General features: G+C 45.0%; 2 protein-coding genes across 3 annotated transcripts; one reads left to right on the plus strand and one right to left on the minus strand.

The window, feature by feature from the left end:
• Nucleotide 1: 1 nt before the first annotated feature.
• Nucleotides 2-27,984, minus strand: afap1l2 (actin filament associated protein 1-like 2). 2 transcript variants are annotated; one of them, XM_084040035.1, is made up of 20 exons: nt 27,744-27,984; nt 17,920-18,048; nt 14,953-15,018; nt 13,209-13,300; nt 6,694-6,805; nt 5,688-5,771; nt 5,110-5,321; nt 4,701-4,880; nt 4,519-4,605; nt 4,321-4,405; nt 4,101-4,205; nt 3,715-3,926; nt 2,629-2,774; nt 2,430-2,541; nt 1,993-2,247; nt 1,611-1,902; nt 1,124-1,297; nt 858-1,045; nt 598-780; nt 2-505 (listed from the first exon to the last, which is right to left on the minus strand). In XM_084040035.1, exons 1-20 carry the CDS (start codon nt 27,757-27,759, stop codon nt 479-481), a joined length of 2,757 nt encoding a protein of 918 aa, XP_083896161.1. In that variant the 5' UTR covers nt 27,760-27,984; the 3' UTR covers nt 2-478. The 2 variants fall into 2 exon arrangements, with proteins under 2 accessions (XP_083896161.1, XP_083896162.1); XM_084040036.1 differs by lacking the exon at nt 5,688-5,771 and having other exon boundaries at nt 27,744-27,982.
• On the plus strand, nt 6,837-13,168 carry LOC311032932 (kelch repeat and BTB domain-containing protein 13). The gene has a single exon (XM_084040037.1). It carries the CDS (start codon nt 10,823-10,825, stop codon nt 12,338-12,340), a length of 1,518 nt encoding a protein of 505 aa, XP_083896163.1. The 5' UTR covers nt 6,837-10,822; the 3' UTR covers nt 12,341-13,168.

Below are 27,984 nucleotides of genomic sequence, written 5' to 3' on the forward strand. Positions count from 1 at the left end.
ATTGTTGTCAGTACATTTTTATTTGAATAAAAAGTGCATTTTTAGCTAGCAATACAACCAAATGCGGCTGAATAATGGTGTAAATATATTTACATCTTGGCTACCAGCATATATGAACCAAGCTACAATCTATTGTGTACAAAAAATGGCCAATTTAGTTAGAGGGTTGTCTTTGTGTCTCAGTGGTTTCAAATGTTTGGCGAGGAAAACTGTGAAGACTGGCCAAAATGCTACTACGTCAATGTCCTCCCTTTAGCAAACGGAGAAGAACAACTTGAAACTAGGATTATCCAGTGATGTTTTGAGAAGACGGCTCGTGCGTCTCTCTGATTGGCTCTGCATAGTCTTGGCGAGGAGGCGATGAGGATGGGAGGTCCAGAGGGCGAATGGAGGATGTTGATTTGACGTTGACTCCTGTTACGGACCGGACGAAGAGAAACTTGTGGATTTGAATGATCAAAGGGATCCCGGTTTCCCTCTAGTTGCTGGATTTCTTCTCCCACTCCTGTTAAAACAAAAAGAGGTTGAAATTCTGACATTTTCATGCAATCCTAATGACACTTCCTGAACTCATATCTTGCTGTATTTTAGTTTCACCATCGCTTTCTGCAGGACTTTGCCTTTGGTGGCCATGATGGAGGCAGGTCTGCTTTTGAGCGCGGAGGCAGAGTTGACTGGGTCTGCAGTGGTGTTGCTGTTGTACGGTTGTGATGATGAAGATGATGGTGTTGATGATGATGATGATGGTGTCTGGGTAGCAGGCAGAGTTGCTGCTTTAGGCTGAAGGTAAAATGAGAAGCAGTTAGAAAAACAGCAGCTTTCACTCGAGAGCGATAAAAGGCTTGGAATCCACTAACCGGGGGTGTCTCCTGGAGGCTGCTGTCCAGTGTGGTTCCCAGCGTGAAGGGCCCTGACTCCACCTTCTTCAGACTTTCCTTCACCTCCATCAGCCGTAGCTCCACCTCTACCCTGCGGTGCTCCGCGTCCCGGCACGCGTCCTCCTTCTGCTTCAGGTCGACTTCCAGTGAGGCCCGCTGCTTGGGGTCTGACGATGACACGCGGCTGTCAGCCTCACAGATCTTTGGAAACCTTTCCGTGTTGTAAACGTGTCAACGGGACGTACCTTGGCACACACTGAGCTCTTCTTTGGTTTCCCTCCTTTCCTTCTTCAGGTTAGCCAGACTGCCCCTCACCTCTTCCCTCTCTCTCTCCAGGCGGTCGCGATCATCGCTGTAGCGACGCATGTCGGCCTCGGTGCGGTTCTTGCCCAGTTTCACCTCGACTGTACCGGTGCACCCTGGGAATTTAAGATTGGATCTTTTGATTTTGGCTCATACACGAGTAAAACAACATCTAGTAGATTGTTAAAAAGCTACATTTCTTTTGTACTTAGAAAAAACTGCATTCCTATGACTGTAGAGGATGCATTGTTCCACTAGAGGGAGCCCTAGTGTTAGATACACAGAAATGGAAGCTGTTGATGTCAGTGTTATGGAAACAATACCAGCTATATTTACTCCCTAAAAATGTCTTAAAAGTGTGTGTTGAGCTAGTGATATTGAAACAGATGAGTCTTTTAACACAGCAAAAAACCTTGTTTTTGTCCCCACCTATAGTATGGGCCTTGGGTCTCAGTGGGTGAGGACTGTGCGGGAGCCCAGCAGAAACTGTGGGGCTTTTATGGATCTGTGCCCCGGAAGAGTTGAAGACCTGTGGGATGCCCAGACTGGTCCTCTTGGGGGTCTCCTGGCTTTGGGATGAGGTCTTGACCGGTTGAGTTTGGGGTTGCGGCGGAGTGGGAGTCCGGGGGTGCTCTTGATCTGGTTTGCTGGTCACAGAGGTGGTACTTGTTCCATGTAACACGGATGTTGAATCTGGCTCAGTAAGGTTAGTTGGAACGACCTTGGAAATGAATGCGTAAAATATAGAATTAAAGCACAAAACGTAGATGTGAATGTCCTTTTTTTTTTACCAAATATGTCTATAAGCTACCTCTTTCACTTGAGATGAGGGGTCCTTCTCCTCTTCTACTGGGACTGGGGAATGTCTGGAAGTGTCTTTGGCAGGGGGCCCTTTACCCCCACTGGACGTATGGAGGAAGGAGCGCACGGGGACCAGGTCCAGGTAAACCCTGTCCTCGCTGTCCTCTTCCCTTCCCACTGAGTCCTTGGTGTCCTGCGCACACGTTTCGTCATGTTCCTGAGGGTTGTTGTCCTCGCTGTCTGGCAGGCCGCTCTCTTCAGCATCCTGTATGACACGGGGGAGGAAGTGAGTGATGGAACGTGGCCAGATCGAGTAAAAATGAAACTGAAATTGAATACCGGTCAGAGCTCAAACAGTTATTGACCTATTAGTCACTATTTATGGATAAACATAAACTAGCTGTTTTTGTACTGATATTGGAACAGGTCCAGGTGTCGGTTTGTTACCTCTGGATCAGCTATAGACGCCACGTCATCATACAGTTCGTCGGAGTCGTGAGGGATGGAGGGTGGGTTGTCTATGTAGGTGTTTGGCTCTGAGTACCTCCTCTGCATCAAGCTGAAGAGACACACAAATGCTCAGAGAGGATCCCGCTTGACTTAATGTGGCCAAAGTAGAGCAGTGGGGACTAGAGGACGATCTTACTATAAGGAGGTCTTGGCAGCACTGACGATGCTGGAGATCCTCTCGGCGTTGACGTAGTCGTACGTGAGCTCCTCGGGGTCCGTCTTGCCCCCCGTCTGCGACAGCAGGAGGCCCAGCCAGTGGCCCATGTCTGCGGACGTCTTGGCCTGAGAGAGGACAGGAAAAGAGTGGATCAAAGTGCATTCAGTACATACCGTGCACTTGAAACCAGTTTAAAAACCAGCACACAGTTTATGTTGCATACCACCTGTCACTTTGTATTAATAAAACAGTTTGGTTTTTCCTCTTCCCGGCAGTATTTCAATCTGCAAAACCTTTTAAGAAGCAGAATGTCTAATACGCTCAGCGGAGCCGTTTTATTAAGAATATGTTTTGCCATTTGAGAACAGACGATTCAGTGTGACTGACGCATATAAAACCAGACAAAAATGACACCCATAATAACCCACCGCGTGTCCACAGCCTGTAATCTTTTTATTTTGGGGGGGAGATTCAAGCGGCTGCATCTAATAGAGCTTCATGAAGCGACACACGACGGTCTTGATTACTTTGTGTTTTTGTTTGTTTTGATGAATACCATAAACCGAGGACCCATAAAAGCGTCTGAGCTCTCAAGACTAAACATTAAATTCCATGGCTTATGACCAAATATGCACTGTAGCAGGGTGGTACTGGAAACCAAATTGGAAAAAGGGCGTAGCATTAGTCCCCCCAAAATCCCAGTGCACCCACACCCTTAACACACATACGCACACAAACACTCAGACCACCCTTATGTGCACACACACACACACATTACACCGGCTAAGTTGGACGTCAGCAGAAAGGGATTTCAGAATGAGGACATGTTGGTGTTTCCTATACGAAGCTGTATCCCATTTCTCTTTTTGATGGATGCTGACTTTCGTTTTCCCCCCCAGACTTGTCAGACGTGTGGTTATTCCTCAGATCACCAGCTGTAGCGAGCTCTCATCTGAGGCCAGCGTGTTGAACCGTGTCAGATCCAAATCCCAAACATTTGCAGAGATGTTGCTAAGCAGCAGGAGAAAGAAAAAGAAAAGAAAAAAAGAGACGGCGGTTGTCTACCTCCAGGGTTGCCAGCTGCGTGCCGTCCATGTTGATCCTGAAGGAGTATAGGTGCTCGGGGCTGGGGTCCGGCAGAACGCTACAGCCCCCCAGGGTCACAGCCGGCTGGCTCACTTTGTTCTTGCCCTTGTCCTGGTAAAACCATAGCTGTCCGTTCTTTATGAGACACCAGCAGGTCCGCCATTGGCTGTTCACCAACACGTTGAGGTAGCCTGATGGCGAGAAAGAGAAGAGTGTTCTCGGTGGCTGAAAATGACAGCGAGAGCTCTAGAGACCTTCATCAGGCTGCCCCAAGAATACTACCCAGCAAGGGCTACAGAACAGGAAGTAACTTGGTCAAAGAGTGACAACCAACATGCTTTGGGATGTTATATATCTTTGCTCACCTGAGGTGTCCACACATTTCTCCGGGCTCTCCAACGACGAGGGCTTTTTCTTGCCGATATTCATGAGGTTGCTAAACTTCAAACCTGCGCCGTATTTTTTCTTCACTGTGGAACAAAAGAAAGACATCATTTAAGGCAGCCGCCATGTGTTTAAAACCCATGTTTTGTTACTGACTCAAGTCACTCGAAGAAGCCGAGGAGTTAAAAAAAAAAACCTCACCATCTTTGTTTTCAGGAGTCTCTGCATGGCTGTCGGTGCTGCTGCCGCTCTCTGAGGCCACCGAGAATCTCTCACTCAGTTCTCCCTGGAAGTTTGGGTTTTAGTCATTGGTGTGCATGGTCATCAGAAATGCAAAGGAGGACTAAAACACAGCCTATGGTTTAAGTTGAGCCAATCAGGTATTCAAAGTCAGCATACCTTTGTACAAATGAGCCTCGGGGAGTCGGATACAGAGTGTTGCAGGTCACAGCTTTCAGGTGGTTTGGGACTGATCTCTTGAATCACCTAATAAACAAGAGGATCGGTGTTGACATAATCAGATTTTTCTTTTGAATGAAATCATCAGTTTCTCAGGGGCAATATCTTAGGGGCTGGCTTACCCTCAGCCACTGCTCCGTCTGCTCCTTGCTCTGCAGGCCCAGCACGATGGCCTCCCCTCCCACTGGAATGACCTTCAGCTTGTGCTCTTTCCTCTTGGGCTGCTTCTCCTTGTAGACCACGCTGCAGCCCAGCAGACTCACATCCAGCAGAGGCGTGTGCTCCTTGGAGCTCTTATAGCACTGGGAGAGGGCAGAGATGACACTGGATTTGACATTATGGTTGTAGAAAGGATTAACTTTTAAAATAATATGTATATTATACATCCTTGCATATTGTGAGTCACATTGAACTATTGTAGTAAACAAACTCTAGCCTTCGTGAAAACCCTCTGCCCTCATGACCTTAATTGTTGTACACTTAGCCTCACCGGGGCTTTAATTCTGCTCTTCACACAGATCTTTTACCCACCAACAGGCGATGCTCTTTGATGACACACAGCTGTTTGGCCCACTGTCCGAGCCACTTCTTCCTCCACAGGAAGGCACAGATCCGGGCGTCCTTCATGAGCTCGATGGACGCCTCCGCTGACGGCCACTGGTGCTGCGCTGACGGCGACTTCCCTCTGGTCACTTCCTCCTCGTCGTAGGACTCGTACGAACTGCTGACGGCGTCAACGTCATCTGGGGGACGAAAGAACAAAACATTAGAAGAGAGTAAAGTACAAAAAGGCAAGAAGGGGGGAGGGGGGGGACGCCATGAGAAGCAGCGACACACATTACACTGTTATGAGCTTGAGGGATCAAATGATGTCAATGGCTGACGTCTTGATCTTGATGATCTTCTTCAATGGAAGAGGCAAATCTGTTAACGTACTGATGGAGGACAAGATATGATGAAAAGGAAGACATTGATTGATTATTTGTCACGAGTCTCGACGTGAAGCTGTTGTTTCCACATGCAAGACGTCATGCTGGACAATGAGGACGGAGGGCTCCGTGCACATGCTCCACATAAACACACGCATCCGGTGACAGAGAGGTAGCTACCCCTGTTGATAACAGCATAGACCACACTGTCAGAGCTCTGCGCTCGCATCCACGGCCCTGAGAGGAGGCCAAAACAGTCCAGATCTACACAACATCGAAGAAAACAGAGGAGGAGGAGGAAGAAGAGGAAGAAGAAGAAGAAGAAGAAGAAGAAGAAGAAGAAGAAGAAGAAGAAGAAGAAGAAAGCAGCACAATTGAGGGGGAAAATCCAAAGGAAAATGCGTTTAAAAAATATTTATAGAGAGGATAAATGTAAAAAAAAGGAACATTTTAAATTAGTTTAGTTCAAATCTAGTTAATGAAAAATAACGAACCTTATTCACGTTGGGTGTTGCAATATATTGACAATAACAGTGATATTTTAAAATGAAATATTGATATCATGTTAATAATACACATATGATAATATTGTGTAAATACCTCTCATTCTCATTTCATACAGTTATGGAATTGAGTGTTCCCAAAAAAAGAGACAAAACCCACCTTAAACAAATTAAATTATTTTATTTTTCAAATTCTCCATAGATATTTGAGATAATATCATGAATTATTCAGCGCGTGTGTTAATCGTGGCATACGACGTCCACAAACAGAACAGACAGCTGTCCCTGTCGAGAATATGTACGTAAGCAAGTGTCACTATTGAGTCAGACAGTTTCCACTGTGGTTAACTGCTCAGAGCTTCAGCGAAACGCAGCAGAGCAGATGGTCACAATATACACCAACAGCACCATAGAGATCGGAAATGGGTTTCCGAGGTTTATTTGTAATGAGCTGCTAAATGAAGAAGCAGCCCTCAAATGATGCGGAGCAAACACTCATGGTCAAAACTCTCCCCTCTATTCTTTACTGCAGCAACGGGGCGATCAAGTACTGAATCACATAACGGGGGCCTGTGCTGTGAATCAGGTGTGGAGAAAAAGAAATGTGAGAAACAAAGCAATGACAGATATAGCATCTTCTTATTTATGATGGACAAAAAAAATTACGAAATATAACACTGTACCATTGAAGGTTTCTTCATAGGGCTGGGCCTCCTCGTAGTAGCTCTCCGAGGTGTCTATGCAGGCTGGTGCAGGGACCGAAGGTAAGGGGAACGGCTCCCGACCCACCACACCCTGACAGATGAGATGAAATATGAGAGAGGGGTCAGGGAATAAAACATTTCAGAGATATGCCCTACAACCATACAGTATAGCCTCCATATAAGGAGATCAGTGGATGGGGAATATGTCCAGGTTAACAACAATACACATTCACACGCATTATCAACATGTGTTCTCCCCCCCAGGCCGAACATGTGGCTAATCCAGCGGTCACTTCGGGAGTAAGTAGGGAATTCCTCATGTAACCAATCCTCGTCTGACCCGGTACACGAGAGTTACCTTCAGGGTAGTGTGTGTGTGGAAAACCGATCAAGAGCGTGTATTTGAATGTGTGTGTGGGCCCTGTGGCGGTCCTGAAATCAATCAGGGCTCTTGTTTCACTCCTGTCTTTCTTGTCGTCTCCCGCGTGGTAAAGACTGTCAGTCTGGGCCCCGTCTCACCGCTGGAAACCACCAGACTCTGCCCTCCAGTGAGTCTCCATCCATTTCCAATGTCTCCATTTAGTTTTACACTCAACAGGAGTCGGATAATCAGCTCCGTGACCCGAAAAATTACATTTTATACACGTAAAAAACACTGTTTGCTATTAACATTCAGATGCAGCGACACGAAAACCGTTCTTTGAAACGAAAAAGTGAAAGTGGGAGACAACCCTATGCCAGTAAAAGCTCCAAAGCGTGTGGAAATATGAATACATTCATTGGATTCATAGTGGCAGACGGTGATGGATGAGGGTAAGCAGAGTATTTATGTGTGTCATTATAGCTTAAGGTGGTCCCATCAGAAGTTGGCCTTAAGTCACAAAAAGTTGAGAACCTCTGATGTGGGTGATTAAACTACAGGCCGCCTGGCAGGTTTGTGTCTCATCTTCGGTCCAAGCCGACACATTTCGCATCTCTTCATCTAGCAGGGTGTCACACATTCACAGCATCTGGCAATCCTTGCAAGTTCTGGAGAATTTGTGGAGAAAACCGTGTGAGAGCCAGTAGTTTCAGGAACAGAGTCAGCGATTTGGTGGACAAACACAGATCTATTTTTCTTAAGAATCGTGAAAATGTGCTTTTTCTGCAGCCAATTAAAAACCCATGTTGTTTATTGTGTTTGCCCCGGTTTGTGCCCAGCTTAATTATGTTCGTGGTTCGCCTTTAATTTAAAGGTTGCACCTGAATTACATCACTGGGTGTTTAACTGTATTTGACTCACATGTATTGACACATCTGTGGTGGCAAGCAGACAATAGGAAACATATGTATTGCGAGAAATGAGATGGATGATGGAGAAGGACATCCATATATAGAATTCTTCTGAGGCCAAGGAAAGGAAAGGAACTTGATGAGATAGACGTATTATGTGAAATTATTCCGTGAAGGATAAGTCACCTGAGGACGCAGCTCATATATTCATGTTGCAGAAGTCTGGTATTCTTTTTTGAAAAGTTTATCTCAAGTGAACTCTGTGAAACCCTACGAGTTGAATGACAACGGGTGATTTCTTATGTCTAATGTGTCCTCCCACTCATCTGAACGCGCCGTCTGTGTTCCTTCACAATCACTGTATCCCCCCCGCCTACTTAAACCGCAATAAAGTACGGGTTCAGTTTAGATCAACAGGACAAATAATAATGTGTGACCTTGAGGGAAATGGTTTTGTTTCGTTGATTTATTTTTGTAGTTTCTGTCTCTTGTGTTTGTTGCTGTTGATTTCCTGTTTTATTTTGTTACTTCCTGTTCCCTGAACTAACCTCTCCTCTCATTCCAGGTTGATTAGCCCTCATGTGTCTCACCTGTGCCTCATGGCCTCCTCCCGTCTGCTCACCTGTGTCTTGTTTCCCAATCAACATGTCTATTTAGTCCGTGTGTTTTCTCTACACCCGTGTCACTTCATTCCATGTTGTTCGCTTTACTATCCAGCCTGTTTCACTGCTGTTTTTGGGGATTTTGCCTGACAGTGTCTGAGACAGTAAACAGGGAATTCCCTACTTGTGCGCCCTTTTTCCCACCATAACACATTTCCAGTAACACATAGCAGATGCAGTGAGCTGTCATAATAACCGGCGTCGCGTCGAGCGTTCAGTCATCGTGACGAGGACTTGCTTGGGAGGTTCGGCTGCGCGCCAGGGAACGGGACGGTAGATGTTATCAATGCGGTTTAAGGAGGGTAACATCAGTTATACATTATGGAGCCGAAGACTTTTCATAATGCACGTATCAGCAAATAGTAACGTCAGAATGTAACATGAGTTACAGCGTCCTCTCTCCAGAATGATGCAGTGCTAAGCAAATATTTAGAAGGGGGGGGGAAATGTAATATGACTAAATTGTGAACGGAGAAGGTTGAACTGGTTTTTCGCTGGGTTAAGAACTGACTTGTCAAACATAGATGTAACTAATAACTCTTTAAAATACCATTAAAATGGTATTGCACTGACTTTGACATCATACTTGCAGATTCATAAATTAGTTTAAAACTTTGGAATCCAACCGATATAAGGAAAGCTTGAAGGCTGATGAGAAAAAAATGATTCTTCTGAGAAAAACATTAGTGCACTAACAGTGTAAACTGCTCCACGGTGAAAAAACCCAGCAGTTCAGGCATCTGTTATTAATTAAAACAAAGAGCCAGGCATTCCAGAGCAGCAGCAGCCCCCCCCCCCCCCCCCCCCCCCCCGACCGCCCACAAACCCTTATCTCTACCTTCTTTCTTTTCTCTCTCTCCATTTCACTCATCTCCTAAAAACTAAATCAGCCTCTTTGTTTGGGTCAAGGTTAAAGAGGAGTATATGGTGAGGCCAGCTGGACTGCTATTAAACCGAGTAGGAAAAAAGGAACGCGCCAGGTGTGTGTCTTTAAGAAGATCTGTCTAAAAGTCACTTTAACCCAGTTCCTTTCACTTCCCACACACACGTTCACACACACACAGACACACACACCCTTACCACAGAAACATCGAGTAGAAGGAATGGATCGAAGAGCATAAATAACAAAGCAAGGAGGGGGGAGGCGGAGGAGGAATCAGGGGTGTGGTGGAGGGGTTTCGAGTAAAGAGTGGGAAAAAGAGCCCGAAAAACGAACAGTCAGAGGAACATGGAAAATCCCTGGTTCCCATGCCAAGAATCTGGTGAAAAAACACACACACACACACTCAGTAACACACACACACACACACACACACACACACACACACACACACACTCAGTAACACACACACACACACACTCAGTAACACACACACACACACACTCAGTAACACACACACACACACACACACTCAGTAACACACACACACACACAGTGTATCCGAGAGCCTGCTGGGAGCTGAAAAGCAGAGGAGAAGGTAGTGATAAAAATAATCAGCTTTGGAAAGTTGCTTCAGGAGAACTCTCTTGGCCTTTTTCTGTCTTGTAATATAGTATAATTTTTTGGTAAGAAGCACTTATGTCAGTTGAAAACTCTAAAAGTATCTGAAGCATGAATAAAAAAAATATCCAGCTGGGGAGGCAGGGGGAAAAAATCACATATTTAGCACATACTGTATTTATTTTCCCATTATTTTGACTTCTTGGGGACACTAACATCCTCGAAACCTTCATATTTTGTCTGCATGTCTTACTAAAAGGTATAAGATTAAATAATATACACATGTATAACATTTAAAAAGCCATGTTTAAAAAAAAACTGGGTTGTGCTGGCAGATGACGTAATCATGAATAATTCAGCAAACACTCACGCTAGCCAATTACATTGCGGTCGTGATAATCGCCAGTTGCCGGCGGCCACATTACCGCCTCGTGTGCATGTCAACAACTTTTCCTTTCCCTGCCTGACGCTTAGCGAGTGGCACAGCTGCTATCTATAGCACAACTCTATTTTCAGACCAATGCGGACGGGAAGCAACGGAAGCCTCACAAACCTTTATTTACCATCCAGTTCTGGGGGGGGAAATGGCTGAGCGGCACTGGAGTCACACACTGCATTGTCACTTGAGAGCCCATTTTAGGAAAGAGAGAACAGACTCAGGGTTTAAGAGATCATGGAAGTGCCTGGAGGCCTGGGAGTCAAGCGGGATATTCATGCGGAGAATGTGACCCTTGATCCGGAGGACGGAGAGCACCAGGCGGGCTGGGTGAGAGTGAGGGTCGAGGGGAGCTGGTTCTCTGTGGAGCGGGCCTTGCTGGCGAGGCACAGCAACTACTTCTGTGCCCTCTTTCACTCTGGGATGGCGGAAAGTCGCCAGGACGAGCTCCACCTGAAGGGGGGCGTTTGTGCGAGGGGTTTCCTCATCGCCCTTGCTGTCTGCAGGGGAGAGACCCCCGCTATCGATGACCCCGATGAGCTCGTGGAAGCTGTAGAGTGTGCTGCTTTCCTGCAGGTCGCACGCTTGGTGCAGCACCTTTGTGACCTCATCGACTCGGACAACTGCCTCTTGCTTTACCATGCGGCCTCCATCTTTGGGGTGCATGCACTCTTCCACGACGCTGCTCTTTTCCTTCGCGATGCGTTTGATGATTTGAAGGAAGCAGCGGAGAGTGGGATTCCTGATGACCTCCTTCGATATTCCCAATCATTGTCTCCTGCTGCTTACATCGCTATAGGCACGCACTCCCCGTCAATGGAGCTGCTGCAGGACTCATTCAGGGTGGTTTGCTACCTTGATGAAAAAGAGGGCGATTGGAAGCATCTGACAAACCTCCCGACTCTCTGCAGCACCTCCATGGCTGGGGTGGCGGTGCTTGACAACCGGTTGTACATCGTTGGGGGAGTCTACGGTTACGGGAAGGACGCGGTGGATAGCAGCTTCTGCTACGACCCCGAGTCTGGGGTTTGGGCGACACTTCCAGGTCCCCAGCAACTGAGATACGATTTCACCCTGCTGGGGCACGAAGGGCGACTCTACGCCATCGGGGGAGAGTTCCAAAAACGGACGATTTCCACGGCGGAGAGTTACGACATCGAGAAGGGAGAGTGGAGGTTCATAGAATGTGCACCGAGACCTGTAGCGTCCGCCGCCTGTGCCGTCGCGAGGCGACGGATGTTCGTCTGCTTCTGGAAACCACCGGACACCACAGATATCTACGAATACGTACCGGCGAGGGACGAGTGGAAGCTCGCCACCACCATGATCAAACCTCAAAGCTACGGCCACTGTATGGTCGCCCACCGGGACCATTTGTACGTGATGCGCAACGGGCCTTGTGACGACTTCCTGCGCTGCCTCATGGACCGCTACAACATCACGACGGGCCAGTGGACGGCCATGCCCGGGCATTACATCAACAGCAAGGGGGCACTGTTCTCCGCCATGATAAGGGGCGACTCTGCGTTCACCGTGAAACACATGCTGACTCTGGAATACGCCATCACTGGAGACGGGTGGAAGCCCCGCAGGCAGATGAAGGGGTTTCCGAAGAGCGGCTCACTGTGGACGTGTTTACTCAGGCTTCCCAGGACGGGACCAGTTACACCGCAGCTGGAAGCAGGAGGAGAGGAAGCAGAAATGTCTTTGCCAGACACATCTGAGGGACTCGTGGAAGCTCCACCGCAACTGTGAAATCGACGCCGATCAACAGTGTTTTGTTTTTTAGGGGTTTCTAAGCGGGAATATAAGTAAAAGAAATAGAAGCAGTGACGCTGAATGGTTTTGACTGCACACACTGACACAAATGTTCCTCCTTCTGATGCATCCGATATCACATGCGCTCACACATGTGCACGTGCTGACGCTGTGCATTTGTTCTGATTAGCAACAGCTGCTACTGCAGTTTACGTTGGAGGAGGCCACTGTGTGTGTGTGTGTGTGTGTGTGTGTGTGTGTGCAAAGTTCAAAGGCACTAACGGGATGTTCTGAACCTCTCATTCTCGACAGTTTTCCTGAAGTCACACTGGGCCAATTCAGGAGCCACTGGCCTCCCAGTCGACATAAAACACACCACGCCAGCTCTCTCTATCACACACACACACACACACACACACACACACACACACACACACACACACACACACACACACACACACTCTTGGATACTCACTTCCTCAGGTTTGCTGCACCATGACTGATTAAATGCCTGTTTCTGTGGGAGAATACATTTCACACAGCCTCAAGCTTGTGACTCTGAGGGTTGTGGGAAATGGTTTTTTTGCTTGTGTGACCACAGACTGCATTTGTTGTAGTAAAATACTTAAAAAAACAGAATTCTCTGGCAACATGTGATATCAATCACCTTTGTGTGGTGCTTAGCGATAGTTGTGTTTTTAACTGACCAAAAATACTGTCAATTATATGTCAATTTTGGAATTTCCACTGAACTTTGTTGAGTTCAGTAGTCCTACTAGGATCAATTATGTTATTACCAGAGGCTTAAAATAAAAATAAACTCACTTCATGTTAATTCACTCTGATGCAACAGGTCACTACTTACTGCTCTGGGCGGCGGCAGGTCAGGGAGGCTCTTCTGTGGGACGGGGACATATTTTGCTGCTTTTCCATTGACCAGGGCATCGGATCTGTCATCTGGGTCGTGAGAGAACAGAGAAGGAGGTCAGCCAATGACAGGAATCTTATATTTATATTGAAAGAAACAACTGGTGAGTCCGAATTCTGTCCATTTTTTTTATTCAACGCTAGTTCCAGATGTCTCCTATACGTACCAGTGCTTCCTGGTATACTGTAAGTTACAGTGACCACATAACCCAAATCAAGTGGAGCATTTGTAGCAACAACCATGCTATGCAAAACACACACCGCAGTTACAAGATAGAGCAAATTGAAGCAGACTGTGAGAAAGAGATTTAAAGTCCCAGTGACATGGAAGTGAGAGCGTTTCTAATTTCTGTACTGTGACATATTCGTCCAAGTGAAATGGAATATTTCATTGATGTCATGATATTATTGGTTGAAATTGATCGGTAAAAGCTTACGTAACCACACTTCATATTCTTGATTCATAGTCTTAATTAAATAATACAAAGAAATTTTTTTTTTGGTCCAAATAAAATGGTGCACATATTGTTCAGTTGGCTGAAGGTTGGGACGATGACTATAATACTATTATCTGCTACTGTGTACTACTTCCTCTCTCCTCACACATTGCACCTAGTTTCTACTTGAATATTTACATTTACATTTAGGGCATTTAGCAGAAGCTTCTAAGTGTATCTTTCTCCGTCTCAAAACATTAGTTACAGAACTTGCTCAAGCCTTCGAAAGCAAAAGGAAACCGATGCTTGACCCCTAAGAGTTCATGACCTTGTTGCTCAGGACATTAAGCAAGAGTTCTAGTTATGTACGTAGGCAACGCTTTTTTAAAAATGTTATTTAGTGTTTAATGTCATGTGTTTCACCTTGCCCTTCAAGTTCAGGTTTACCGCAGCATCACTGATGCAGAAGTCTCAATTCTCACATATCTCAGCCCCCACTTTCCTTCAGTCTGTGTGAAAGAAAACTTGTGGCTTTGCTAGCGTCGCTGCAGAAAATATGTGTGTTAAGTCTAGCGTTCGCTGAAAACCACATTCTTTAACACTGTCCAAACAAAACAGGTCAGATGGCGAGGCGCTCCGAAGAAACAGACAGGAAACGGTGGTTGAGAGCAGCTCTGGGGGGGGGGGGTTTATTCTCGTATCTGCTCTTCACTTCAATCATGTCAAATTAAGGAGTATAAGACGCAATGACATAACAAGTATGAAGTATGCCGTTTGACCGACTTGGACAACCTCGAAATACCAAAGTTTAGCTCCAGATTGCGTTTCTGATGAGGATAAAGCGCTCACCAAAATATTCATGTTTTCAAGTCGAAGAAGTCTACAGCCATGTTAGCTGTCCTTTGAGCTAAATGCTGAAATCCACATGCAGACGTCATGTTTTGACCTGCTGGAGTCCAAGTTAAGGCATCATGAGAGTAATTAGGGTTCAATGTGTCTGCATTATTGATATATGGAGCAAATGTCATTGCAATCCATCCAGCAGTTACTGAATTATTTCAGTCTGGACCAAAGCGGTGGTTTGGCTGACATTCTTATCCTTGGAGCCACACTGGTAGCACAGCTGATAATGCCTTCTCTATATTATATTTCAATATATTATTTTCTCAGACAAACAACAACAAAAAAACTAATTTCTAAGTATTATTAACACTCTTAGGGGGAGGAACCTTTTGAAACTCACACCTTTGCTGCCTTTGTCCTTCCCAATGACAATGACTTTGTTCATGTAGATGTACTCCTCATCACCACCTGCACAGAGACAGCGGAAAGGTGTTAAACATTGACATCGGCATGATTTTTCAGTTTGACACTGTTGGTTAACACTAACGATGTGTTAAACTATAGGGAGTAGAAGAATACCACTCCACCATATAAGGACCATAGTGATACATGCATGTTTTGCATCCGTTAACAGTTAATAACAGGTACTAAATAGGTAATAAAAGTGGAACTGTAAGTGGAACTGCCCAAGGTAACCCATGCAGTTATTCTATACTTATATATTCTATAATTAAACAGCCCTCTGGATTTTATTTTGAAAAGTTGCCCTTCTTGACCATACTGCACATCCAGATTTGTTCACTGCTCCTATGCTAAGACAGTGGCTAATGTGGAATGATTACTTGTCACATCCAACTGTATTTTATATTAGGCTAAAAGGAGAAGGAGAATGTGCATTATAGTGAAGAGCCATGAGATAGACCTCTGCATATACTGTGCAGTAACTTAACTCTATACAATCATAAGGAGCATCGATTTCTTCACCGAAGGGGAAAATCGGACTCCACCTTAGTGCCAAACAAACTTTCATCATCTTTGTCAAACATCCAGGATTAAAAAGGGGGAACTTGACCCGAACAAGTGGTCTATTGTGCGGACAGATGGGCCCATTATTGACACCCACTCTCACCGCGGCTGGCATTCATCAGGGATTAGTCAGAAAACTCCTTTCCTGCACAGATAGAGCACTGTGTCACTTCTATCTTTGAAGTTCGGGAGATCGTACGACTAAATATATATATATATATATATATATATATATATACACGACAAGGCTCCTGCACTTCCATCTGCTAAGATGGTATAACCAAAAGTATGACTGTGGTTTGTTTTTAAATCCGACTCCCACTCTGTATCTGCATGGAATTTATATCCACAAACAAGAAGCAGGACATCAGTTTCTGTTCTGTTTTAAGTTTTATGGGCATGAAAAGTCAGCAAACCAGAAAGATTTGTATTTGATTACAGTGGAAATAAGAAAGCATTTTTATTATATATGTGGTTTCCTGTGACAACAATAGGAGCTAAGCACCGTGGGACAGATGATCAGGGCTGCCATTAGAGACCGAACTTAGACTCAGACGTAAATATTTACGAGTCCATGTGAGCAGTGAAAGCGTTTAGGTAACGGGAAGGAGATGATGAAACTGGATGTCATACGCCAATGCTGCAGTCAGCTCGGTGAGAAAAAGGGGACTGTGTTCGGTGGCCTCAGCCCCAGCATGGTGGAGTAATTACAATCTGGCGGAGACGTCGCCATGACATTGCCACATAAACAGTTTTGAACCGATGTCTTCTCTCAAACAATAAACCCTGCGGTGTCGCCGTAGCGGGCTCCAGCTGGTTACCGTAACCCGTTATGGGAATTTGTTCCGGAACGTCGCTTCATTGAATTAAATATTTCAGCTGACTAAGATTATACCCGGGGAGGAAATCAAACAACGCTCTAACCTCGGGGTGACGCTTCGGAGAAGCTTTTCGTCTTTGAAATAGATACCGAGAGGGTGAAACCAAACAACAGCATATTGAAAGTATGTTTTGCCTGTACAGTGAAAACAGATTTTTTTTTGGGGGGGGAGTTGAAATAGCTATTTATAAGCCGCTGCTCAAAGGAAGTGAGCGTCCCCGGAGGATAAATGCAGCTTCGGAAAAATGATACAGCTTGGAGCCAGGAGAGGAAGTACGGAGGGACGGGTCCAGGACCTGAACATGGAAAAGCATGACTGCTTGTGTGTCTGTGTGTGTGTGAGAGAGAGACAGAGAGAGACAGAGAGGGAGAGCGGCAAAACTCATGTAGGCTTTTTCAATCCAAAACAGGGACAGTGAATGTAAAAGAATTGGGGTCACTCAAACAGTTACAAAGATCAGTATAAAGACTTTTGCACCGTCTAATGTCTTCAAAGTATCACACAAAGCTAAGCTTCCTGAAGGAGAAAGCAGCTTGTCATTTATTATCCCGTATTAATCACACACCTAGGGGCCGAGGCTTAGACGAGGCACCGGTTCACATCGTTATACCGGCTGACTTCCAGGCGCCGTAAATCACATCGGCCCACCGGCGGTTGCCACGTTTTCATGCTTAGTGTCAGAGCCGGTGAGCAGGAACAACAAACGTGTCTTTAACCGTTTGACAGGATACGTTAACGGGGCCATGTATCAATTTAAGAGGAAGCGAGAGGCACTTTGATTAGCTCTGGCTTGTAAGCGTGAAACTAAAACATTAAAGAATATTTAAAAAATGCTAATCGGATAATTTAGTGGAGATGCAGACAGGCGCGTTGAATCCAGCCACCACAGTGTGGTCTTCAGCCACCGAAAATGGGATAAAATACACCAAATGTATTTGTTAATAGAAGCCTGCAAGAGTATAATTATTACATGGAGGGGCTACCGAGAGTTTAAAATAATAGCAGTGGGTTGCTTGATAGTCGACAATGTCGGCTCATTGAATTGTGGGAAAACGCAGGGGCATGACCACATGTTACATAAGGTGCTTTTGCATAAAAGCAGACCGACTGCGAAAGCTTTTGGAATGACCCATATTTAAAGATTTGTGGTTAAACCTCAGCCAATGTAACTGTCATGACTTCCCAAATACCACAACATTAAGACATATAAATAAGGAGCACTGGGGAAATGTTTCAGACTGCTCTCGTTGGAAATAGCCTTCATTTTGATTCCCCTTTTCATTGTAACTACCTTAATTAATTAAAAAAGTGCCATTTGGGTGTTTTTCAATAGTTTTCCCACTAAAATATGCTCTACTGACATGAAATGTTTCGAAAATCCCATTTTTTTAATGCAAATAAGTGCTCTATTGCACATCCACTACACTTTGAAAAGTCAGGAAGGAGCTTTTTCCCGTCGTACCGTTGGAGGCTCTGTAGGACTGGAGGAGATCGGAGAGCAAGCCCTTCTGGATGGTGGCGTTCCCACTCAGGGTCTCCTTGTCCAGGATGAGCAGGAATCTGTGGAGCTCCATCAGGAGCTGGTCCAGCACTGGAAGCACAGACAGACAAGAGGTTGTCAGAGGTCTAGCGAGATAATAATCCCCATTATGATAATATTTCAGAGTGATGAAACAATTGCCTTAGATCAGAGCAGTTCCCATCAGATAAAAAGAGAAGAGCTACGAGCAATGAAAAGCCTGAGAAGATTCCGTACGGAATATTATACTTTAATTTATGGTGAACAGGGAGTTAAACTCAGTGATTTGCCTTTTAACACTATATTCAGCTGTCTCATCCTCACTGCTGGGCCTTTGCGCCTCGAGCTATCTGCCAACATTTAACATGGGAGAGACTCTTCAGAGGTTTTTGAGCTGGCAACAAGTCGATAACCATTCAGACTGCATGTCACTCATTACCCTCATCCCGTTGCTGTCAGCTACAAGTCTGTTTGAGGTTGTTTTGGGAGTTGCATGGGTTTAGCGAAAGGTCAAGTCCAGAGGAGGGAGGAGACCGGGCCAGGAGTCGGCGGGGCCTCTGTGTCTGGGTGCAGCCCACACACATCCTTCAGGGGTCAACGCTGAGCTCACGGGCCCTCGCCGCTGTGTGGGGAGCTCTTTGTGTTTCCCCTCGACTGTCTCTTGGCCTCATGAATAGACCCCTTGCTTTGGTGGGCCTCAGTGTGTGCGAGCACTTCACCGAGAGATGACACAGAAGGAGGATAAAGGAGAGTTTTTAATCAAAGGAAAAGGTTGGGCTAATATCAGAGGGGTTGTCTTACTGTTCTTAGCTCTGTAGACACCCACAGAATGTACCTCGTCTTTATAAGATGTCACTATTTATAAATCCCTTAAAGGTGCAGATAGGGAGCATTTTGATTGCCTCTCAATGCAGTGTAGCTGTTGCTAAAGGTGCTAACAGTTACAGCAAACGTGCTGACAGCGCTAATGTGTACTAAAAGGGGCACGGCCGGCCCGACTATGTCAACGAAGCAAGGAGAAGCTTGGATAACAACACACACAGAGGGAGAGGGGTTAGACATGGCTCATTACGTTATGGATGGATGGATGGATGGATGGATGGATGGATGGATGGTAGCATCCAGGACCAGCTTTCACACCGTGGATGTGCTATTGTCAACAGAGCATTTTGCTGGGTTAGGTTAGCCTACTACTGCAGCTAGCTTCATAGCTGGACATGCTAACACAAATAAAGTAACTGAAACAAAACACCGGACATGAGTATTTGTACCCATGACAACCAAACTGACCAAAACAAAGCAAATAAAGTCTAAAACAAACACTTCTATGTGTACGTCAAAAACATCAGACTCTACTCAAGAATGTAACTCTACACATACATTGAAAAGTATCACAACTACTATTAGGAGAGGAAGCTGCTCCTTTGAACTCTTAAAAAACTGTCAACTCGTCTGTTTTAGAGTCCCCTTCCGGCTCAAACTGATCACTAACCGGGCCCTTGCGGGGAGTACATCCATGCCCTCTCCCCTCCTCCCTACGCTCCCACACATCAAAGGACCAAAGGAGGGTAAAATTCTGCGAAATAAGGTGTCAGACCCTGGTAAGCTTTGCCTCTCGGAGATGACGAGAGGCTTTCCCAAAGCTACGGCAAGCTGGGTTGTTTTTAATGACTCCTGCTCAAGCTGAGTCAACGTCTGCAGAGAGGCCCCCGTGCTAGGAAGGACCTGCACCGTGGAAAACATCACTGCTTTGACACACACCCACACACACACACACACACACACACACACACACACACACACACACACACACACACACAGGGGATGCAACGTAACTCAAATGAAATGTTACTATAATGATTAAAACTTCTCATTACATTTCCGATAGTTGTTTGTCTGCTCGGCTACGAATCTAAATATTTTTCCAGCTTCGCCTCACTGTGTGTTTGCAGAGATTGACACCGATGGCCTTTTGGATTGGGGGACCCTGGGAAACGGAGTCAGCTGACAGGACAGGGAGGTCTGTAGCAGGCGGTCTCTGTGGGCTACAGGTTGGCCAGGCGCCCACTGCACATCCAGCGAGTGACCGCAGCATAAACAATCCCCTTCTGTAGAATGGCCGAGAGGAATCTGAGAGAAGCATCTGCCAGCCAGAGGGCTACAGTGTTTTTTCAACTCAATAAAATGATTTCTGGGATGCAATTAAACAAAGCAATAAGCGGATAAGAAGTCAAACATCATGAATCAGGCCTTCGCTTGTATACTTTCTGGTTTGCCTCATTAACAAGAGGAGTTGTTTGATTTCACTCACGCATGAGATATCCATTTATGTCATGTTTGATAGAGTCCTCAGATAAGCTGGTAGATCAGTAAGGTGTATGTGTAATACAGTATTTAAAGGGGTGACACAGTGGCTGATTTTAATGTAGTTTAGGAGATTTCAATGGAATGCAACATGATATTCCAATAATATGAAGGGAAAAAAGATCAGATCAGAGATAAAACATAACAAATGCTTCCTCTCGTCTCCATCTGTTTACCTTGTGTGACCCAGGCTGTGGTCTGTAGAGAAGAAAAAGACTCATTCTTCCAATTTAACTGTAATCTTTTGTTATATTAAACCCTCCAAAAATAACCAACACGAGCCACACATGTTTCCTTGTGCTTCCACCCGTGCATATGGACAACAAATGATGCCGTTTCTTTTCATGTTCAACAGGCTTCAAGTGAGGCTGCTAACATCAGTCTGCCCTGCCAGGAGGGAGATGACAACGAAGCCCTAACATAGCTCAGCTGACGGATGAAAAAGACGAACACAGGACCGCATTCAAAGAAGACCACGTCAAAAAGAGCTTTTCATTCAGAAGAAGAGGAGAGACTGAACTTGGGTCCGATCCACCGTTCTCCTTGTTAAATTTGAACTAAATCTTCTGCTGAACAAGAGGGTCCTGTCGGGATCCTGGCAGCATTTTCTTATTCTGAGAGGCTTGAGGTCCTGCATCAACACTGACAAGGCCACAGGAGAGAGGGGTGCAACCTTTCATTTTATTAAATGAACGAGGCAGGCATGGCCTCTCATTTCGACGGCACTGCTGACGGGTTAAATGAGGCTGCCGATACACTGCTACTGCTGTACTCTGTCTCTACACATGCTGGGCGAATATAAACTGACAAGAGTCCAATTAGCTTTCCCTCTAATTTCCCACAACAGCAAGAAGTACTTACAGCCTACTACCATTAATTTGTCATACAAGTCCCCTTAAAGACGAAAACAAGCTCACAGATTTTCTGTTAAAAATGTGGTATCCGTGTGACTCCTATCTTTTTTTCCCTCCTTTAAAATAAAACGCTCTGAATTTCCTCATCTCCCTCCATCTGTCCTCCTTTAAAAACATCGCCAGCATATAAATTCACGCTCCAGGAAATCTCTATTTTTTTTCTCACTGATGCAATATTTGTGCCGTTTTCAAGCCTGTTTGTGCCTTTGATCGCTCTTTCTTACAGCGTGTCAATGTTGTTCAATGCAGCAAATGTTATGTTACATGTGGTCACACCTATTAAAACCCATTATTAATCCGAAAAACAACGCTGACTTTGCACTGGCAAGCTGCAAACCCCCCGCAGTGTTTACTTGTTTACCGCGTTGAAGGGGACATTAAATAAAGACTCGACTGGCTTAGCTAACGGCGAAACCATCTTTCTCTTTCTCCAAGCAAGCATTTTCTCAACTCGTAAAGCTTGTTTACAACCCAGCGATCGTCCATTAGTCATTACAGAGATTAACTGGCAGTTTATTTGAATGTGATTTCATCTGTTTGGCACCCCAGTTGAGCAGCTGCACCAGCATCCTGGTCCTGGTCAGTATCCTAACCCTTCAGACCACTTACACCATTTACAGTTGTTTTTGACAACAAACTCATGTTTTACCATAAAACGCTCACAAATTTGCTGCTAGTGAAAAATACATGAATGAGACTTATTCTTATGAATAAGAAAAGATACATAATGTTAAAAGGAAGAGGCTGATGACGTTGACCCACGTATCTAGTGTCGTGTGGAGACAATGGCGGAGCTGCATCACCGTCTGAAAGGGAAGTGGTGGAAAGAAGAATTGGAACCAGCGTTCTGTTTGGTTTGAGCTGTTTCTGCTTCAGTAGACAGGAAAGAAAAACGGACTAAAGTAGAGCAGATTTGCTTCTTTTATGTGACATTTACACACCAACCTTCCAGAGGGGAAAACACCCAAATGATATTGACCATTTGGGTCAGTTTCAATAGAACCGGGAGAAGAAGCCACGTATGATTGGTTTGTTCCAGCCCAGGCCTGGCGAGTGTGGTTGATAATTGGCTGACAGCAGGGATAAAAACACTGATTTGATTGGTGTTTGATCGCTGCTGAGAGATGCTGGTCTGCCTCCCAGCTACATGCTGGGTTCAGCTGTGGGTCTGGGACCGCATGAACATGGCTGGATTAATCCAAGCTGTGTTTTGGTGCTATTGCTGTAGAAACCTGAATAAAAAAAAAAAGCGGGTGTCAACTGAATGACCTCAGAGAAGGGGGCCGCCTGTGTCTGATAGCAGCACCGAAGGAACTTTGGAGAGAAAGAAGTGGACAAAGTGACACGAGAGGAAAAGCGAAGGAATATATATTGAAGCAAGATGGTAAAAGCACATGAATCCCTTTCTCATGGCACTAAATCAACACAACGGTGGTTTTGATTAGTTTCTCACTGCAAATGAAGCCTTATAATGAAAATAGTTAGCAGCATGTTAGCAGTTACAGTGACAGAAAGACTTTGCCCCCACTAAAAGGCAAAGGCTTAATTGATAACCTCTTCTCTGTTTACCAAAAACTAAGCATTAAACCACTTACTTCCTTATGATAATGTCTCTCACCATGACTCCTGAATCCATATAGAATAGATTCTAGAATAAAATCACATTCCAGCCAGCAGGAAAAGTGTCAAATTATTTGTCTAGAGTTTAAAGTCTGCTTGCAAGACACATTCACGGCCGAACAAAGCATCGTTTCAGATTCCTCGCCAGACACAGTGATGAGTCAGGCAAAACTGACTCATTATCAATCAATCAATAACGGATGGTGTTCCTTCATTGGAAACAACGTTGGCATGCTTAAAAATGTCAAAGTGGTTCAAAAATAAAAGCCCGTGTCAGCCTTGTAGTCACACACTAGTGACAGGAAGTGTTTTGTACACTGTGGGAAAAAATGTGATGTGGGAGGAGCTTGAGGTTGACCAGTGTCTTTTTGTTTTTTTGTTTTTTTTTGTCAAGGGCAAAGAGTCTGCAGAATCCACTGGTTTTTAAACACTCTTCAACATGACGACGAGCGGAGAAGAGGAAGCCGGTGGAATCACTTGCTGTGTGTTTGGTGAAATGGAAAGTGTCAGTCTTGTCACGATGACTCATAAAGAACTAGTAGAGTACATGATTTCAGATGTTGTCCCTTTTTTTTATTCATTTCTTTCGGGGTTTGTTAATGAATTTGTTTTTGCGGATGCAAAAATATGCTTTAAGGCATGTCACATGAGGAAAAAGATAAAAGGGAATGTTGAAGGCTTAAAGCACTGCGAGTGAGAAAGAGAGAGTGGGCAGCAAATGTTAAAACAGCAGATTCCTCTGAAGATGCTGAGCCACAGATTAAGTGTTTTTTATAAGGTTACAAATACTCACTACTTAAGTGTAGTTCCACTTTCTTTTTCATATTTCTCCTCTTTCATCTTCCCTCTGCGCCAACTATTGAATCCTGCCTTTATTCAGCTCACGCTTTATCTTTCCCAACACCCTTGTCTTTCTTCCAGTCTTCCTTCAGATCTGTGCCGTCTTGGTGATATCGAGGCTTACAGCTCGGCCCTTGGAGAAATCAGGCCCGTTTTTATAGCTGAAACATGCTAATGGGCACTAAAAATCAAAGTCAGTCTTTGTTGGGTTTTTTTTTTTTTAAGGAAGGGGCCCCGGTGTACTTGAGCAACTTCATCTGTATTAGGATGCAGCGCATGTTACTGTAGTCCCTGCAGATGGAGGCTTGAGCTGAGGTTTCAACATTCTGGCTTAGCTGATGACATGAAGTACGTGTCTGTGTGTGTGTGTGTGTGTGTGTGTGTGTGGTGTGTGTGTGTGTGTGTGTGTGTGTGTGTGTGTGTGTGTGTGTGTGCGTAGAGCAAAGTCAAAGATGCAGGAAGTGAAAAAGGGGCGTAAATACAATAAAGTTCCAGAATCCAACATTAATATTTAACATTTGACTGCTTTACTGCTTTAGAAACTGCAAAAAAAGGAATTTCTAGCCTGTTGGTGGCTCAGTTTAATGTTTAATGAACATGGTGACGAAACCACAGAGGAATATCACTAGGAATTTCCCTCAGCACTGAGGAAACTTTCTCCTCTTTCTTTTTCTTTTTCTTTTTTTTTTATTATTTCGGCTTCGCAGCCAATAACTTGATGAGTCTCACAATTCTCAAAGGCAGCAGCTGTTTGGAGCTCAGATACACTGTACACTGTTGTACAATATGACTACTGCTCAACACCAAACGGCAAACCGAAACGGTTGGCAACTCGCTCGAGAACATAGTGGAGCATTCACGAGTTGGGTGGAGACCAAAATAGAGCAAAATACTGAGTGAATATTGGAATTTAAACCCTCAAGTGGCGTGAGAAATCAATAATTGTAGGTTTAAAGATATTTTTAATATCAAATATCAAAAGCGCATACAACATCTTCCTCACTCCAACGTTCCCTCGCTCCACAGGACCCCCACTTACAGCCAAAGGCATTGTCCTCTTGATATCCTGAGGTGTGTGGGGGTGTATATGCAAGATTATGCCATGCAGATTCATGATGAAGGAAAAGTGAAGCTTTACAAGGCGAGAAAGAGAGCGGCAGACTCAAAGCAGCTGCTGACAAATAAAAACTAACTAGCAATGCCGCCTCAGAGTCACCCACATAAAAAGCTTCTCTTGCTCAGTTATTATCCCATAGATAAGTGGCCGGGAGGGCTGCGGGGAGAGTCAAAACTAGTGAGTGTGCATGTGGGTGTGATTACAAGAGAGTAAGCTGTTGCTCTAACAACCATTTCCTTCAAAAGAGGACCGGTGAGAGGGGGGGAAAAAAAAAACACAATACGGATCTGATCCAGAGCTTCTGTATCCAATAAACAAAGCCACGTTTGATGTGTTGTAAATGAACAGGAGTGAGACCCCAGAGGGCGAAAAGGGCCAAACTCACATGGGGCGCTGCACCGCCACAGATCAGGGAGACCGTCAGTTCAGGAAGGAGCGTCTTTCTTTTCATCATTTTTATAGCCCAGGCCGGCTTCCTGAATTACTGCACTCGCTCCCCGCTGGCAAGTACAGCCCTGTGACACATGCACACACAAGTGAACCAGGAGACCCCATGCCAGCCCCCCTCCCCACATCTGAGCCCGCCTCCGCCGAGCTTACGGGAGGTCAAACCCACTAAACCCACTGGCTCTGTCACGTTGTCATGCTACACCGAAAAGCACACTTTGAAACTCTAATTTTTCGACCGCTATCACTCGAACTGCACGATTTATTTGGACTGCGAAGTCACGTGATCGCTTCAGTTCACAGACTATTAAAACAGCAGCTCTGAAGACGCTGCCAGCGGTGTTAATAAAAGTGAAAATAGCTTTTCGGCAACAAGTGGTTTTTGACACTACATCAAATAATCGAACATTTTATGGCTAGGAAACTAAAAATGGTGCTGCAGATGTTCAAGGGGTTGAAAAAGATAAAAGACTATATCAAAACATCTGTCAATCTGCCTCCATTTGTCTTGCATTTTGTTCTGGAAGTGATGGCGGAATAAGATTATTGATTATTAAGGAAAAAATAGTCTTCATCACAGACCCCATTGCTGCTTTTCTGGGTAAAACATCTGAACAGTGGATTCAACGTTAGCTGCTTTACCCAGAATCCATGATAGCACAGAAAGCAAAACAAGCAAGGAGGTGAGGTGAAGGCATGATGGACAAGGAAATGAAGATAATAAATATTGGATCTTGAAAAAAATCCATTCTCTTTATGGGAATATTTGTGGTATTACACTTTAAATTATTTCTCCATACTTGTATATTATTCAGGTAAAGTTTCTGAATGACTGAAATTCTGAAAATGGTGCCAGTGACCAATAAGCCATACATTGCAATAAAAAAAATATGTCCTCTACTGTAACGATGATTCTCAAACAAAATACGCTCCGGGAGCTTTCACTAATTCGATCCTTGGCTCTGGCAGAAGGTGTGAGAATCGGTGACAGGAGCTGCCGAAAGCTGTTCCTCTGGAATGAGTCAGGTTCGAGAAAAACAGAGCACATCCAGAATCGCAAACAATGCCTTGCCTTGTCATTGGCCTCCCTGGATTTTTCCAAGGTTTTCCTTTCCTGTACCTCCTCCGCTGACTGCCTGTGGCTGTTGGTATCTAATTCAGTGTCCTGGTGCTGCTGAGTACAGCTGCCAAAAGACTGCAGTCCTAATTTCAGCCACACACACACACACACACACACCAGCTCCTTCTCTGCACTCTGAAACTACCAGGTGGACTATCATTCCCCCGCACCACCCCACCTGCCCTCAGCTCCCTCCTCCTCTGATCAATTACATTGCAAAATGCTGTAACATGCTGCATAGACGGTCCATTGAAGAATGTAACTCCTCTGGTGGAAAATCCCTATCTCTTCAATTGCGAAACATGACATTGAGATGCATCATTTTGTCAAAATCGGTGTATGAGATATTAGATTTTCCTCAGTCAATGAATGGTTTAATCTATAAACGTGTCAGAAATATTTGCAGTCTTATTAAATAGATAAGCTACACATGAGACTCTGGATGAATGACCACAATGCACTGATTGCCATCTACTCTGGGAGACCGTGGGAGTACACAGCCCAGGCTGGTTCATCAGCTGGAGAACGAGACCGATGCAGCAAGAATTTCAAGTTGGGGCGGTGGGGGGGGATCCCAATCCCAATCCCAGTTAGACTCGCTGCTTCACCCAGTTGCCTCATCCTGACCGGTGACGGCGATCCAGGATGTTGATTGATGGCTCGCACGTCGTGTTGCTGAGGGCCAAAGATGACTAAACTCCCCCCCCGGTGATCTGACAGCAAGGCGAGGTGCAGTCGTTCTCCTGACCACTTTCAAACTCTTTGTTTACGTCAACCAGGAAGCATTAAACGGCCTTGCTCATCCCTCATGGACAAATAACCACAGGAATGCGAGGAATGCGGTGAGAACAATGTTGCTGCTATTGGGATTTTCATCAGTTGCCACAGTGTAAACTATAGAGCCCAGTTGGATGGAGAGGCGGTTGTGGGATAAGCCACACGTCTTCATATTCATGGTGCATTCACTTCTGACTTTGAGGAATCGTTGCCCGGAGGCAGCTTTAGGAACTTTAATCATCAGTATTAGAGGCAGGTGAGCAGGCAATATCCATGCTGACAGCATTGACCAATCCCAACTAAAACCAGCTTATCTGATACCTTCATGTGTCCATGGTGGTATCAAAAACGAACCAACAACACATTCATTGTCTTCACATCCGGTTCTTGCAGCAAATGCTTATAATGCATCCTAAATCTAATTTTAAAACATGCATGAGCAAATAATATACTTCCCATAAAGATGCTTTGTCAGCGATGACATAGAGGCTGTTGAGAAGTCAGCAGCTCACGTTACTGACGCAAAGTTGTTGGGTTTTTTAAAAAAAAGAAAAAATCCTCCTCTTACCTTTATGCTTCTCCATTCCACTCGCTGTTTCACCTTCGTACCACTCGCTTCCCTCCTCTCATAAAAAAAAACACTAACAATCCCCCAAAAAAAGTTGGCTGAGAAGTTTGCTGAGTGATGAGACGGAGATATTGGCGGAATGCAGCCCCGACGCTCCCGTTTCTCAACAATGCGCAGAGAGCTCGTCCGGCTGCCTCCCCACACACACACACACACACACACATACACACACGCACACACA

Source organism: Eutrigla gurnardus, assembly GCF_963514095.1.
Source record: "Eutrigla gurnardus genome assembly, chromosome: 22".
NCBI classification, from domain to species: Eukaryota; Metazoa; Chordata; class Actinopteri; order Perciformes; family Triglidae; genus Eutrigla; species Eutrigla gurnardus.